The sequence below is a fragment of the Microtus pennsylvanicus genome, chromosome 3 (assembly GCF_037038515.1).
Source record: "Microtus pennsylvanicus isolate mMicPen1 chromosome 3, mMicPen1.hap1, whole genome shotgun sequence".
NCBI classification, from domain to species: domain Eukaryota; kingdom Metazoa; phylum Chordata; class Mammalia; order Rodentia; family Cricetidae; genus Microtus; species Microtus pennsylvanicus.
Genome location: NC_134581.1, coordinates 32,577,857 through 32,592,677, shown reverse-complemented (window position 1 = coordinate 32,592,677; position 14,821 = coordinate 32,577,857). Strand labels below are relative to the sequence as shown.

Here is a 14,821-nt window from a genome sequence, read left to right as displayed (position 1 = left end):
TTTTGTCTTAATCAATATATTAAGTTATAGATGTCTTTTCTGCTGCACATGTCCTTTCCATAATTCATCTGATTCTGATCACATGATGGTAAATGAGGGGTTTTCCCTAAAAATTCACTTTAAGGATGTAGTTGGCCTTATAGCAAATGCACCCAAAGATACCAAAGATAGTTCAGGCCAGACTGACCTTCCTACTCTACAGCAGAACATAACTAGAGTATGACTGAATAGAAGCTGTCTAAGTTTGATGGTTGTTAAGGAAAAGAGAAGCAACACTGTATTCTTCAGAGGGGGATGAGCAAGTGAACCAGTGCAGATAGGAGTTCTGGTTGCTAACAGGTTGCCAAGTGAGTTTCCTAAAGGAGTGTGTATGTGTCTGTGTGTGCCTGTGTGTACATGTGTATGTGTCTATGTGTGTATGTGTGTATTATATGCAAATAAGAACTTCAGGCTATCATTGCACTGTTAAAAGAGAGGTGTAGGTATATCCTAAGCCAAGTGAGGTCTCAAGTTGCTAAACTACTTCCTAGGCTTGCCTTCCTCAGCACTGTGATGTTAGGATCTGTGCTTTCCCCACTATGTGTATTGAAGCTCATATTTTTTAAAATGAATGATGAATATTAAAATGTTTCAGTTTTCTGTTACTGGATAACAAATCACCACAGACTTGTCAGCTCGATATATCCTTTCATTACTTTGTGGTTCTGTGGATAAGAAGTCCTGGCTCAAATGAGATTTCTGAGGCTAAAATCAAGGTCAGGTCCTTAAACTATGAGCTTTATTCAACCTCCACCTGAGAACGAGACAGAGAGAGAGAGAGAGAGAGAGAGAGAGAGAGAGAGAGAGAGAGAGAGAGAGAGAATGTACATGTGTGGATATGCATGTATTGCAAGAATTCCTTCCTTGGGGAGAAGTAAAAAAAAGTCCACCTTGTTTTTGTAAAGTCCCAACCAGAAAACCAAAGGTTCTACAGGGTTCACCCTGGGCAATGAACAAATTTATTGGGCTCAGTTACAGAGCAGTGAGGGATTACTGGCAGGGCTGTACAGCGCCCACACTGTAAAGTCTTCATTCAGCGTAGATTACGACTTTCCCATAGTCACAGAGATGAAGCCATCTTCTGTCAACTTTCCCCAGACAATATATGCTAACTCCTTGCGCACCCCAAGGCCACATGTAAAAATGACCATGAGGAAGCGACTGGAGTTTCTGGTGAAGATCCAATGAGCCTCCCAACCCCTTCCTTCTATGACAGAATGTCAACTTGGAAGATCACATTCTACAACTGTGTGTGTGTGTGTATGTGTGTGAGTGTGTGTGTGTGTGTGTGTGTGTATGTGTGTGAGTGTGTGTGTGTGTGTGTGTGTGCAGCAGTGGCAACAACAACTGGCTGTCTGCCACAGCCATATTGAGTATGAAGCATTTTTACATATTCGCAATTTAGTTTTATTTACATATACTTAATAGAAACACTCCGTGTATAAAAATAAGCACTGTGGTGTATTAATAGCCATGTAGAGACACAATGTTCTCTCACACTGTGTGTATCACAGTCTAGTATTATGGGATGTCTCTGTAGTGTATGTGTGTAGTCATTTATAAGATAAAGCAGCCAATATGCTTTATATCCAGCTTGTTAGCAAGAAGTAGATGCCAGGCCAGGGGGCAGAGAGACTGAAATGCCCTCTCAGATCCTAGGGCCGATTCCACCTCCAGCTTTGACACTGACCAACTGTTGTTCTAAGCAAATTGCTTCTCCTTCCGGGACCTCAGTGTCTTTATTGAGTAAATCATAATGGTCAGCTTTTCATGACCCCTGACTTTCCTTCTAGTTCTGAAAGTCCATGAATTCATAAAGACTACACACACCAGGAGTGGCTCAGTATCCACTGGAAGGAGGAAGGAATAGAGGAGGAGAATGTGAAGAAGGGGGTGCTGGGTGGGTAGATAGGGAGCGAAGGGAGGGAAAGTGATATTTTTCTTGTTGTTGCTACTGTTGTTACCAAAAACTTGAGATTATCAGCTTAAAGGAAGAAAGACCTAGTTTGCTTCATGGTTTCAGCCCATAGTTGGCTGGCTCCATGAAATTTAGGCCTGTATTAGGACATAAACAGCTTATCAGAAGGGTGTGGCCAAGGGAAACTGTTCCCCTCATAGCAGCAAGACGCAAGACCTGCGGGACAAGCACACCCTTCAAAGAGACTCCCCAGCAACCCTCTTCCTCCAGTTAGACCTTAGCCTTTCAGCTTCTCCTACCTCCCAACAGTCATTCAATGACGAATTCATCAAAGGCCAGGCCACTGATTAGGGCAGAGCCCTCACAATTGCTCCCCAAAGCCCATCTACTGGCCACCAAGCCTTTAAACATCAGCCCATGAGGAACATTCCAGACTAAAGTATAATATTCTTCCCTTGGCCCCCAAAGGCTCATGGCCATCTCACAGTGTAAAATGTATTTACCATGTCCCCAAAGGTCCCCAGTCTTAATAGCCCCAGAATTTCTCAGAAGGCTGTCTAAACTCTTCAATGACTCAAGGCAACAGTGGCTGTTAACATCTATAAAATAAAAAAGGAAGTCATGGACTTCTAACATACAGTGATAAGGCCCTCCCTCTACCCAAAGAGAGGAATAGAAACATAGAAAGAGGAATGAAGCCAACACCCAGTCGGGCAAACATTATACCATGTAGCTCCATGTCTGGGTATCAAGGTCATGTCTCGAGCATACCCAGGATCTGGGGCATGGTATAAGCTCCCATAAGCTTGGAAAATCCCATCCCTGTCGTCTTTTCTGGCTGTGGCTTTATATTGTTACCATCTAGGGATCTTGACCAGGTTCATTTCTTTTGTCGGTTAAAGAATTAAAAGTCAGGAAAAAAATTCTCCATCACAACAGGTAGCCGCAGGGAAATTCTCAAGCCAGCTCTGACCTAATCAGTGGACTGACCCAGGATAAATTCATCATTGAAGGGACTGTTGGGAGGTAGGAGAAACTGGAAGGTTAAGGCCGATTAAAGGAAGTGGATAGCTGGGAAGGGAAGGGTGTTAGCATACAGGCAGTCAAGAAAGGGTGAAGATTTGTACACACACAGCAAGCACACAAAGAAAAGACCCCTCTGCAAAGCAGAGGAGGACTGGGGAAGCTGAGGCGTGGCTTCTCCTTGAGGACTGGGATAGTTTAAAGTCCCTTACCTAACATAACAACTCTTGTAGTGGGTGAAGTTGGAAGTTCAGTTGGAAGAAAGAAGGAATGGCTGATTGGCCTGCAGGTGTTGTGCAAACATGTCCTGATGCAGGCTGGGACTCCCTGAGCCAGGAGTCAGCCCTACTGACAGGATAAAATGTTCATTAAGGCATTTTTTTTTTAAACTGTAAGGTGTATGCCTCAAGTCATGAGGGTGAGAGAGAAGCCAGCCCTCTTGGAAGTTCGCCATCTTTATTACCTAGCCATGGCCTCTCTCCCTCTCTGTATGCCCCAGGTAGTGTATCAACTCCTGGCTCCTCAATGTCACCTCTCAGAAGCCCTGTTGACTTCCTAAAACTCTCCTGGTCAGATGTCCCCCAGTCTTGGTATCTCCAACCTCCTGAGGGCTCCAAGAGCTCCATACCCTACTCTAACAACTCCGTCCTCTCAGGGACTACCCACAGGGTCTCTGACCCTCCCATACTGTCTAGCTTCCCAAGCCTTCTTTTGAAATCTGGGTGGAAACCTCTGGGACCCACAACTCACATCCTGCATGCCTCTAAAACCAGTGTCCTATAGGTAACACCAGATTCTGCCGCTGGCTCCAGCAGCAGCCACAAACGGATTGCCTTATGCCTGCAGCTGCCTCTGAGTACTTAATGATTGGATGTAGGGAAGGATTTTCATAGATTCCCTGTGGCTTCTCAAAGCAAGGACTCTCAAATATCCTTGAGCTTGTAGTGGGTGAAGTCTGGCGCGCGCGCACGTGTGTGTGTGTGTGTGTGTGTGTGTGTGTGTGTGTGTGTGTGTGTTTAGGTCTCTCATTGGGCAGATACTCTCAAAGTAGGCTAGGCTAGATCTGTCTACCTCCCCAGTGCTGGGATTACAAGCACACACCATCATAGCCTATTTTATTTATTTATTTATATTTTTAATATGGGTTCTGTAGATTGAACTAAATTTCTCACTCTTGAGTGGCAGGTGCTCCCCTGACTGAGCCATCTCCCCTGTCCAGTGGCCTCTTTAACAGTGTTAATCTCTGCAGCACCCCTGCTGTTCTTGGCCCCAGCTTTCGCTGCACTTATTTCCTGACACATGAGACTTCACATTCAAAGCATAAAAGGAGAGGAGGGTGAAGGAAAGGAGGAGAGAGATGGGAAGGAGAAAGGGAGGTAGAAGAGGGGGAAAATGATAGGGAAGAGAAGGAAAAAGTGGGAACAAAGAGGAAGGAGTGGGACGATGGGAGAAGAAAGGAGGAAAGAAAGAGGAGGATAAGGAAGAGGGAAGGGAATGGGGAAGGGAACGCAGGCAGATAATCTGCAGAAGAGACTCCTTTTGGAAGCACTGGAGTGTCTTCCATTAGTAAATCTAGACTGATGAGGAAGCTGTGCTTCGTACCCCTGTGCAGACTCCTTGCTCTCAACTGAATTTTGCTTCAAGTGAAGACAACTAAGTATCTGAGGAAGCTGGAAAGTCCTTCAAGTCTGTGTCCATTTTCACAAAAGAAGCGCCCAGATCGCCATTTTAATCTTTCTCAGAGTGCTATGTTGGGATGGCATCTCTCACAGTCCGTTACTTAAGAGATCAGTTCTATGGACCAAAGTTTCTTCCCCAGGTCCCTTCCTTGCCACAGCTGTCCTGAGCCTGGTGGAGCAAGCCTTTCCTGCTATGCCCTCCCACCCTCAAGATATGGCTACAGTTAGCCTCCTCCCAAGAAGGCATCTCTGGCATCATCAGAGAATAGGACCCTCTGTAGCTAACCTGCCTACTTCAGCACCTTGGCATGGCCCTTCTTTGATGCAAGGTTGCTTCTGCCATGGCCTCCTGAGAGTCTCACCTCAAACACTGAGGGCCACAGACACTTTGTGAGCTCATGCGACAGGCTCCTGAGGTTGAGTCAAAGACCTTCCTCCCTGGCTTGACCCCACTGGCCAAATGTGCGCAGGGCTGCCTGCTAATAATGCCAGAAGCTGGCAGGCTAAAATCAATCTCACATTCTATCAGTCTCGCCAGTAGGAGAGAGTGGATGACCCCAGAGGAGGAGCCAGTTGCTATGGGTGCTAAAAACCAATGCTATGCTGATAGGATGCAGAAAGTGCTGGGAGACACTGGTGAGATGCTCTTTCAAGAAGGCATGCTGAACAAATGGGAAAGAAGGGGACAGCTACCTGGAAGGACAACCTTAAGGAAGAAAAGTTTATTTTGGTCATGTTTCAGCAGCTTCAATCCTCCGTTGGCTCTGTTGTTGACTGTGGTAGGGCAGACCATAATATGAGCTGGTAGCAGAATGAAGCTGTTCATTTCATGGCCACCAGAGGCAGACAGAAAGAGTGTCCTCGAAGTCAGGAACAGGCTTCCTTCCTCTTCCCCTTTGGTTCCTTCTGAACCTCCAGCAATGGGACGGTGCCACTCACAGTTAAAGCAAATCCTCCCAGCCCTTCCTTCATTAGTCATCACTAGACACTCTCTCACCAATACATTGAAATGTGTGTTTTCCTAGCATCCCAGCCATCTCAAGCCAGTCACTTTGACAGTCAGGATTATCCATCACAGAGCGAGTAGAGTTAGTGAGGTGGAGGGACAGCTTGGTTTGTTCTAAAGGGTGCGGACTTGAACCTTTTCTGGATCCTAGGATGGAATGTGATGGAACCGAGGCAGTTTGCTCTGACAGAGACCCTGCAGAGGGCTTTAATGGGCATATGGATTATCCTGGGCTCTGCCAGTCAGAGGAAGGAAAGGAGAGCCCCTCACTGCCACTAAGATAGGAGACACAGACATTGCTTAGTGATGAGAGGGCAGGAGGACAGAGCAATGGGTAGGGGTGACAGAGGAAAGGCAAAGAGATGGTTCTGGGGTGATGGTGGGATGAAGCAAGAGGAGGAATCTGAGGAATGTGAGGGATATAGACCTAGACCTCATTTATCCCTGATAACTCTAACCTTTCCCTTCCAAGGCCCTGACCTTGGCCATATCTGGATAAGAGCCTTCCTCTGAGATGCTGGAGTTTTGTTCGCCAAGCCTCTCTGCACACTGGGTCTCTTCCACCGCTGTGTTGCACTCTGATGGTCTTGTTATATCAGGGAGAGGTCCAGACCCAGAGCACAGGGGACCGAGGTCTCTCCTGGGGGGGGTGACTTCTATTCCTGATCTGCCATTCTGTCCATTTGTGTACCACATGTTAATTTAGGAACATGATGAGATACCCCCTCCCCTCCTTTAAGACTCTCTGCGCTGGTGCCACCTAAACACTTCCCCTCATTGCTGGTCCCCTCCTTCTTAGCATACACTAAGGTCCCGTGACTCACCACCTGACACTTCTGTGTCCTGTGCAGTGTCTTCAGGTATCATCCAAATAAACAATAAGATGTATGTGCCTACTTGACCTCTGTATATCCCACAAGCCCTGAGGCATGCATCTGTAGTGACCCTTGCATGCAGCAAATGTCCACTGAGCACTCTTTAGGCATACAGTGTATCCATTACTAGAAGCTCAGGTGCTGAAAGAAGACCCCTAGAGCCCACCAAGGCAACTCAGCTGAATCCCAGAAGTAGCCTAAGAAGAAGCATGGAGTTAAGAAAAGGGGCGAGGGTATATTTCAAAATGCTTATCTACCTAGAAAACGTCCCAGGAGGAGAGAGAGATTGTGTGTATGTGTGTGTGTCTGTCTTTCTGTCTGTGTATGTATGTGTATACATAATATATAGGGAGAAACAGAGACAGGCAGAGAGAGACAGAGAAAGATAGAGATATAGAGAGAGAAAGAGAGGCAGAAAGAGAACATAACCCAGAGAGCCAGGCTAATAAAGAAGCCAGAAGTTTATAGGCAATGGGGTGTGTAGGGCCTAGAGACAGGGGCAGCTGCTTACCTGCCATGCACCTCTGTCCACAGCTACAGGACACTGGCCACGGAACATGAGGCGCTCATGCAGAAGTACCTGCACCTGCTGCAGATAGTAGAGACAGAGAAGACGGTGGCCAAGCAGCTGCGACAGCAGATCGAGGACGGCCAGATCGAGATCGAGCGACTGAAGGCAGAGGTGACTGCAAGCCAGGGGTCCCCAGGCCAGGTCAAACCCCAGACTCCTCCCACCTCTGTGTTTACCAAGTACCACCTGAAGTGTGTCCCCCCACTTCTGTGCTCCTGAGTTGCTTTATATAATGCAGGGTCTTTGCTATGACCAAACAAGGTGATAAGAATGAGTGAAATGTTTAATAGATACGTTATTAAGGACACATTAAATGTCACCATTGTCAGCCCCAGACTCTGGAGTACAATATCACCTGTAGTCATGACTGCAAACTCTCCCTCTGTGCCTTCACCAGATACACAAGTATCAAATAATAAATCACAGGCTTTTTGGTGTATGCCCCTGATGATGAGACCAAGGTTTTATTGTGTGTGTCCTCATTGGGCAGAAGTCCTGCAAACACCTCCTGGAGCCTAGCCACTCACTGGTTACCAAAGCCTTGGGCGACCCCAGAACTCCCAAAAGGGAACCTGCATTTAGGTACCATGCCAGGAGATGCTGTTGACTCCTGGAAGCACAAGTTCTCAGGCATTCTCCCTAGCAGCCCATGAGACACTCTAGATGCCAGGATGTGGAGAAGAGACATGCAAGAACCCACCTAATGAGGCAGGGCGCAATGAGAGGTGGGATTCATGTGGTCCAGACCCGTCATCCCCAGGCTGTGCTCCCTGATCCCATCAGGTGCCACTCAAAAAACTGTGATCCCAATGGAAAAGGATTAAAAACATGGAGATGTCATCCTCAGAGCTAGAAGCCCCGGGTGCAGGGTTATCTGTGTACAGACTCCTTCCCACACCTGTAGCTGTAGCCTGGCACCTCCCTGCTCTGTCTAGAAAGTACAGAGCCTCGGAGTCACCAACCCTATCTCATCCAGCGGCAGCAAAGCTCTAAACCAGCAGTAATATCAACTTACAACTTTATGTTTAACTGGAGTTCCACATTTGACCCATCTTTAGTCCTGCAAGCTTCAGACCCATTTCTTTCATCGGCTCCAGTTGCCATCAGTAGGATAAGCCGTGAGAAACCAGGCTGAGAGAGCTCAGGTCAGTTGTCCAAATGCACCTAGATGAGAAATGACAGAACTAGAACTGGAACATGGGCTCCCATCCATCTGCTAGTCTGTCTACTCTGTACAATGCCTCTGACAGTCTTCCAGAGGCTAGCCCAAAACTGTCCTTTTCCTAACACCAGTGGCTGATTCTGGGCTCCATCCTACTGAGGTGTATGATAGCACAACACAGCTTCCTGAATCCAAATAGAACTCCCTCTTCCCAACACAAACACACAATGAGACCAGAGAAGGGCTGTGGCCCCATTACCCACCCTGCATCCCAGAGCACTGAACTGTCCCAGCCGCTGGCCTTTGCACATGCGATTGTTCCTTTGTGGGCGCCATGCCTTTCTCATGCCCACGCTCTCCACCTAGCCAAATTCTGCCAAGGACTGCCACCTCCTGATGGAGCTCCTGCTCAACTTACGCTGTAGACCCTAGCTCACAAGTCTTTCTGAAGCTCAGCACAAAGTTCCCTGCATGTCCTTGATTTCAGCAGCCTGGTAAAAACTGCATAAGGGCTGGGCAGCCTCTGCTGCTACTCAGCCCCTCTTGCCTGGCATGATAGCATGTGAGGGCTTGGTGAGTGAGTGAGTGCAGGCTCTGGAAGGCTCTAGGAGTGTGGAGATGTCTGCCTTTCTAGTCTGCTGTGTTAGAGTGTGAACAGGGCCACAGCGGTGCTGTATGAGCCTTGGTTCTGAAAAGGTATTTAAACGCCAGAGGATATTAAGCTCAGTTTGCTGATGTCCTTGAATATGTTTATTAGTTTGTGGGTCCAAGAAGGCACAGGTGCAAAGGGCAGAGCCCCCGGGGGACTAGGAGCAGGCCAGTCAGAAGCCTGGGTTGGGGTGTGGAGGTGTGTGTGGGTGTGTGTAATGGTAGGAAAGGCCTACTTGGTGGGAATTCGGAGCAATGTTTCCAATCAAATGCCCTGCCCTTCATGGTGGATAGACACCACTGTTCTGGTCGTGCCTTATTGGACATTTGTTTTATACAACTCTTCACTGTGTAGCCTCGACTGGGGTCTTAGGGTTTCTATGACTGTGAAGAGACACTATGACCATGGCAACTCTTATAAACGAAAAATTGAACTGGGGCTGACTTATGGTTTCAGAACTTTCGTCCATTGTCCTCATGGCAAGAAATATGGGAACATGCAGGCAGACATCGTGCAAGAGAAGGAGCTGGGAGTTCTACATCTTGATCTGCAAGCAACAGAAGGAGATTGTGTGATACATTGGATGTAGTTTGAACTAGGAGACCTCAAAGCCCACCCCTACAGTGACATACTTCCTCCAACAAGGCCACACCTACTCCAACAAGGCCACACCTCCTAATAGTGCTGCTCCCTATGGGTTAAGCATTCAAACACATGAGTCTATGGGGGACATACCCATTCAAACCTCCACAGCTGGCCTCAGGAACCCCTTGATTCGGCTCCCCAGGTGGTAGGACACACCTGTAATCCTAGATGCACCTTGCCTGTCACAGAGCCCAACACTGAGACACCATTGAGATTGTCAGATGGGGTGGGCATGAAGGAGATATACAGGCTTGGAAGGGACCAGAGGAAAGCAAGAGGGAGAAAACTGAGTTGCCACAGGCCGTAGCCCAAGACTGCTACAACAATCCAAGTTCCCAACGCTCCTGAGCTGTGCACCCAGCCTGATCCTTAATAAAGACTCTAGGCTCAGGGGATAAAACCATAGCTTATGAGTTCAATCCCCAGGTCACATGGTGGAGGGAAGAATGGCTGGTGGAAGCTGTCCTTTGGCTTCCAGAGGCATGTGTGCCTGCGTGCACACAAACACCACATACACAGATAACTAAAATGAACAAACAAAGGAGTTTTAAAGACTCTAAGACTGTTAGGGCTATCTGAGCACTGGGCAGTACAGCACTGAGCCTGGTTGTACCTGTTTTCTGCCCTGGTCCCCACTGGTTGAACTGAATGTCCTATAGAAGGCCTGTCAGAAGCACACTGCAAGTTTTAATTGCTTTTTAATTTTTTGTTTATATTTATTTTATTTTATGTGTATTAGTGTTGCCTGCCTGTTTGTCTGTAAACTATGTGTGTTCCTGGTATCCAAGGAGGTCAAAGGAGGGCATCAGACTCCTGATTCTGAAGGTTCAGAGGGTAATAAGTCACCCTGTGGATGCTGGAAACTGAATCCAGATCCTCTGAAAGAGTAGCTAGCCCTCTTGACCACTGAGCCAACTCTCCAGGCCCCATCATCAGTTTTAAATGCAGACTAGCCCCCAACAAACACCATCACCACCATCCTCCATGCAAATACCAAAAAAACTGGCGAAGAAAGCCAGATGGCATGAAGATAAAGACCTGCAGGCCAAGGGGGGTGTGTTGACCCAGCAGCAGAAGCCTGTGAGCTCACTAAGAGCTCTATGCTTGTGTCATGTTTGTGTGCCTCGTGTGTGTGTGTCTGTGTGTGTGAACGTACCATAAACCTTTTAGACTAGAGGACAAAATATTGACCTTTTATTTCAACATGTAAATGTTCTAATCTTAAGGATGAAGGAGAAAATATAAGGAAGTATTTCAGAGGGGGGGAAAAAGGGAGTGAACAGGCAAACAGGTTTCTCCACTGAACATTCTAGTTAGATGTTTTCAGACACTCTTCAAGTGAAGGCCAGCCAGAGTAATTTTAGCAGCCTAGGAGTCAAGAGCTTGCAACTGCTCACTCCACTTTCAAAGGCTTCAATGGTTCATTTCTGAGAGCCATTCATCCAGAGGTTCAGCAAGTAGCCTTGAGGGCACACGGCCTCATGTTCTGAGGTGGGTGCAGCCTGCCGGCAGCTGTGTTTAGAGAATTCCCTGAGCTTCTGCCTTTAGATGTGCTGGGCTCGGTGATTGCTGCAGCTTCCTGTGGTTGGGGGTTTGGAGGTCACTGTTGCTCTGATCGGTTTTTAATACACTTATTTTTCCAGCTAACAAGGGCCCGTTGCATGCTGGGTCCTGTGCTAGCCACCAGGAGCTGTAATGAATGAGACCACTCTAGCTACTCCACAGAACTCTCAGCAAAGCAGGGAGCGAAAGCGGGTGGCTTTTCTTCAATAGAAAGTTCTTTCTTTTTAATATGTGAATGCCAGTACAAAATGATAGCTGGCCTGTCTTCTGGGACAGTTTCAGACACATTTATGACATCCAGCTCCCGGGCACCAGCCCTGGGTCTTGGTCTTGATCCTCTATGATCCCCAAATAAGACAAATGGAGGTTATTTTAGATATTCTAGAGGCTACCATAGCTTTCAGGGCAAGTAGTTAAGCTCCAAAGAGGACTTTGATACCAAGAAGTACTTCAGGGTAACCCAGAGAGGAGACCAACCAACAGAGCCGAACTCTGAACCACCAGCTCTGATCTGATTTATCCCCCCACGTGTTTTCGTTGAATAGACAAAGGACAGCCCAGTGTCTGTAAGTGGATGAGTGTTGCCTACCACAGAGATCCGTGTACATACATGTTCACTGCTGCTCTGTTCACAATAGCTAGGACCAGAAAGCAGCAGATGAATGCGTAAGGAAAAGGTACATAGCACACGTGGAACTTTAATCAGCCATAAAGAGGGGAGGATGAGATCTTAAGGAATTGGAAGGAACATGAGTGATAGATACAAAAGGCAGAGAGGGGACTGTCTGGGAGAAGGAAGAGAAACAGCCTGAAGGGGTGGAGAATCATGGAAGGACAGGAGGAAGGGGATATATGAAAACTAGGGATGATAATATGTGTGAAAAAAAATTCTGACACAGGCTACAAAATAAATGAACCCTGAGGGAGCAATGCTAAACAAAATACCAAGTAACTCCACATGAGCTGCCTGGTGTCAAAGTCACAGCCATGGAATGCAGCACAGCAGCTGGAGGAGGAGGGACTTACTGTGCAATGGACATGGGGTTTCCACCTGAAGACCCCAGGGAGGGGTGGTGATGTAGGCTGCACGTTACAAACAGATGGGGTGCCTCTCAACAACAATTCACTGGGGAGGGCAGTTAGATGGTGCAGCAGGTAAAGGCACTTGCCTCCAAGTCTGACGATGTGAGTTCCATCCTGGAACCCATGTGGTGGGAGGAGAGACTGGACCCTGAAAGTTGTCCTCTGATCTACTCATTTGTGTGTGTGTCTGTCTGTCTGTCTGTCTGTGTGTGTGTGTATGTGTATACATAAACAAACTCTTGTTTAAAAATAATTAATGGCTCAGTCAGTAAAGTTCTTGCCACTCAAGCACAGGGACCTGAGTTCAGATCTGTAGAACCCAAGTAAAAAGTTAAGCATGGTGAGACATGCCTGTAATCCCCGCCTTGGTGAAGATGGATGAAATTCATGGGCAACCCATCCTAACTAAATTTATGAGCTTCACTTTCAATGATAGACCTTGTTTCAAAAATTAAAGATGGAGAGCAACCAAGGAAAGACCTCAGGCCTCTATTTTTAGGAGCATACAAGTACACATCCTCCTGCACACACATGCACATACCACACACATATTCTACGTCATACATGGAAACCAAAGATTCACATGGTAATGTTTATCTTCCTATATCTCTTACCACAGTAAAAATAAAAGGAACCTGTAGTAATAAGAGCGGCGGGGCTGCATCCCCAGCACCCCGCTGCCCGCAAGGCTAGCTTTACCCGAAATAATTACACGGACACTGTATTCTTTTAATCACTGCTTGGCCCATTTCTATCTAGCCTCTTCTAGGCTAACTCTCACACCTGGACTAGCCCATTTCTAATATTCTATGTAGCACAGCTAGGTGTGCTTACCGGGAAGATTCTAGCCTAAGTCCATCCTGGGTCAGAGCTTCATCTTCCCAGGAGCGGGGAGCATGGCGTCTCTCTGAGGCGTCTGCTCCCGAGAGGAGAGCTGTGGAGTCTGAGCTCACTTCCTCTTCCTCCCAGCGTTCTGTTCTGTTTACTCCACCTACCTATGTTCTAACCAATAAAATGGGCCAAGGCAGTTCCTTTATTAGCCAATGACCTTCCTCCATCAGGAACCTGTGGTTTACAAAACACGGGAGAGAAACACAGATCCAGCTAAAGCCAACACTTCACACCTAGAAGAAGCTTGTCCACATTCCGATGGCCCCTACGGTATCCAAGGTGGACTTGTTCCAGTGTGGCATTCACTGCTGTCTAGGCATCTGGCACCTGTGTGGTTCACTGACAAAATGCTAGGGACGGGAGTCTCAGCGCACAGCACCATCGTTTCTTGTGGCAGAGGAAGCAGGCTTCAGGTGCTGCCGCTGCTTGCTGGTCAGTGTCCCCTGCCCGCTACTGACCTGTGATTCTGTTGCAGATTGCATCCCTGCTCAAGAACAAAGACCGCATCCAGTCCACCCAGATTGTCACCCCCAATGACGAGGACAGTGACATCAAGAAAATTAAGAAGGTCTGTACCGTCCCTGGCTGGCAGTGCCCACTTGCCATCCGATGTGTCCTTATGGCATGCCACTCACCCAGTTACCTCAGTTCCAGAGATGGACCCAGAAGCCACTTGCCTCTTTTGACACCTGCCATGCTTTCTGGGTGTCCTTGTGAGTGAAGGTGATCTAGCCCCATTTTATAGAAACAATGAAAAGAAAGGCGATGGGGCCAGGACCAAGGTCTAGGAAGTCCCCTCTAAGAGTTTTCTTCCAAGTACTGTGCAGCCTCACCAAGACACCTGGGGCATCTTTCTGTCATCACTTATCTGCTTGTCCCTTCTTCAGTCCCTCACGCACACACGCGCGCGCGCACCCACACACACACACCTCACAACTACACACTCCCCAGCAGGGCTCAAAAGCTAGCTGGCCTTCATAAGACCCCACATCTAGCCTCTACTTCAGCTCTAACAGAGTTCCCAAGGGAAGAGATGTCAGGGACCTGCCCAGTAGCCAGGATAGTAACAATACCCTAGACCACCCTATAGTGCCACAACACAGGGAAGGGGGCTGGCTATGTTTTCATCGTACCAGACTCAAGACAAGAAAAATGGTTCATCCTAAGAACAGCAAATGAAAAAAGAAGATCTTCTTTGTAAGGTTTTCAGGAAGGACACCATGACACGCAGACCAGAAACTGCAAATATATCCCACAGGCCAAGTCCAGCCCTCCCCAATGCATATGGCTTTCAGCCCATGTATATTTTCCCGTTCATATTTGTTGCTAGTGCTTTAAGAGCTAAACACTTCATGTGGAAATCTGGATATCTAGTTTCTCAAAAATAGAAATTGCAGCATTCATTAGCCACTTTCTGCGTGCCAGATGCTATTCTGGGAGCCTGAGGCAGGTTAAGTGGATCTTCAGGAAAAGCCTCTGAGATTTGATCATCATCCCCGTCTCATATCTGGGGAAGCTGAGACACAGAGAGGCAGGTAACCTGTCAAAGCTGACACCGCTAAATATTTGCAGGGAGACATTCAAGCCCTGACACCGGTTCTCAAGCCCATGCACTCAGCTGCATGACCATGTGGCCTCCTGGAGAAGCAGGAGGTCTAACAGCCTGAACTACATCCTGGACAGTTAGCAATGCCAGCCGCAGGCAGAAGAGGTTGCC

At 47.6% G+C, this 14,821-nt stretch overlaps 1 protein-coding gene across 2 annotated transcripts in view; it reads left to right on the top strand.

The window, feature by feature from the left end:
- Positions 1–14,821, top strand: part of Rasgrf1 (Ras protein specific guanine nucleotide releasing factor 1) — a 110,000-nt gene that overhangs the window by 21,511 nt on the left and 73,668 nt on the right. Inside the window, exons 3-4 of one of the 2 annotated variants that reach the window (XM_075965021.1) lie at positions 7,075–7,222; positions 13,580–13,672. In XM_075965021.1, coding sequence (XP_075821136.1) covers positions 7,075–7,222; positions 13,580–13,672 — 241 coding nt within the window. The remainder of the gene's footprint in view (positions 1–7,074; positions 7,223–13,579; positions 13,673–14,821) is intronic. The other variant, XM_075965023.1, reaches the window with a different exon arrangement.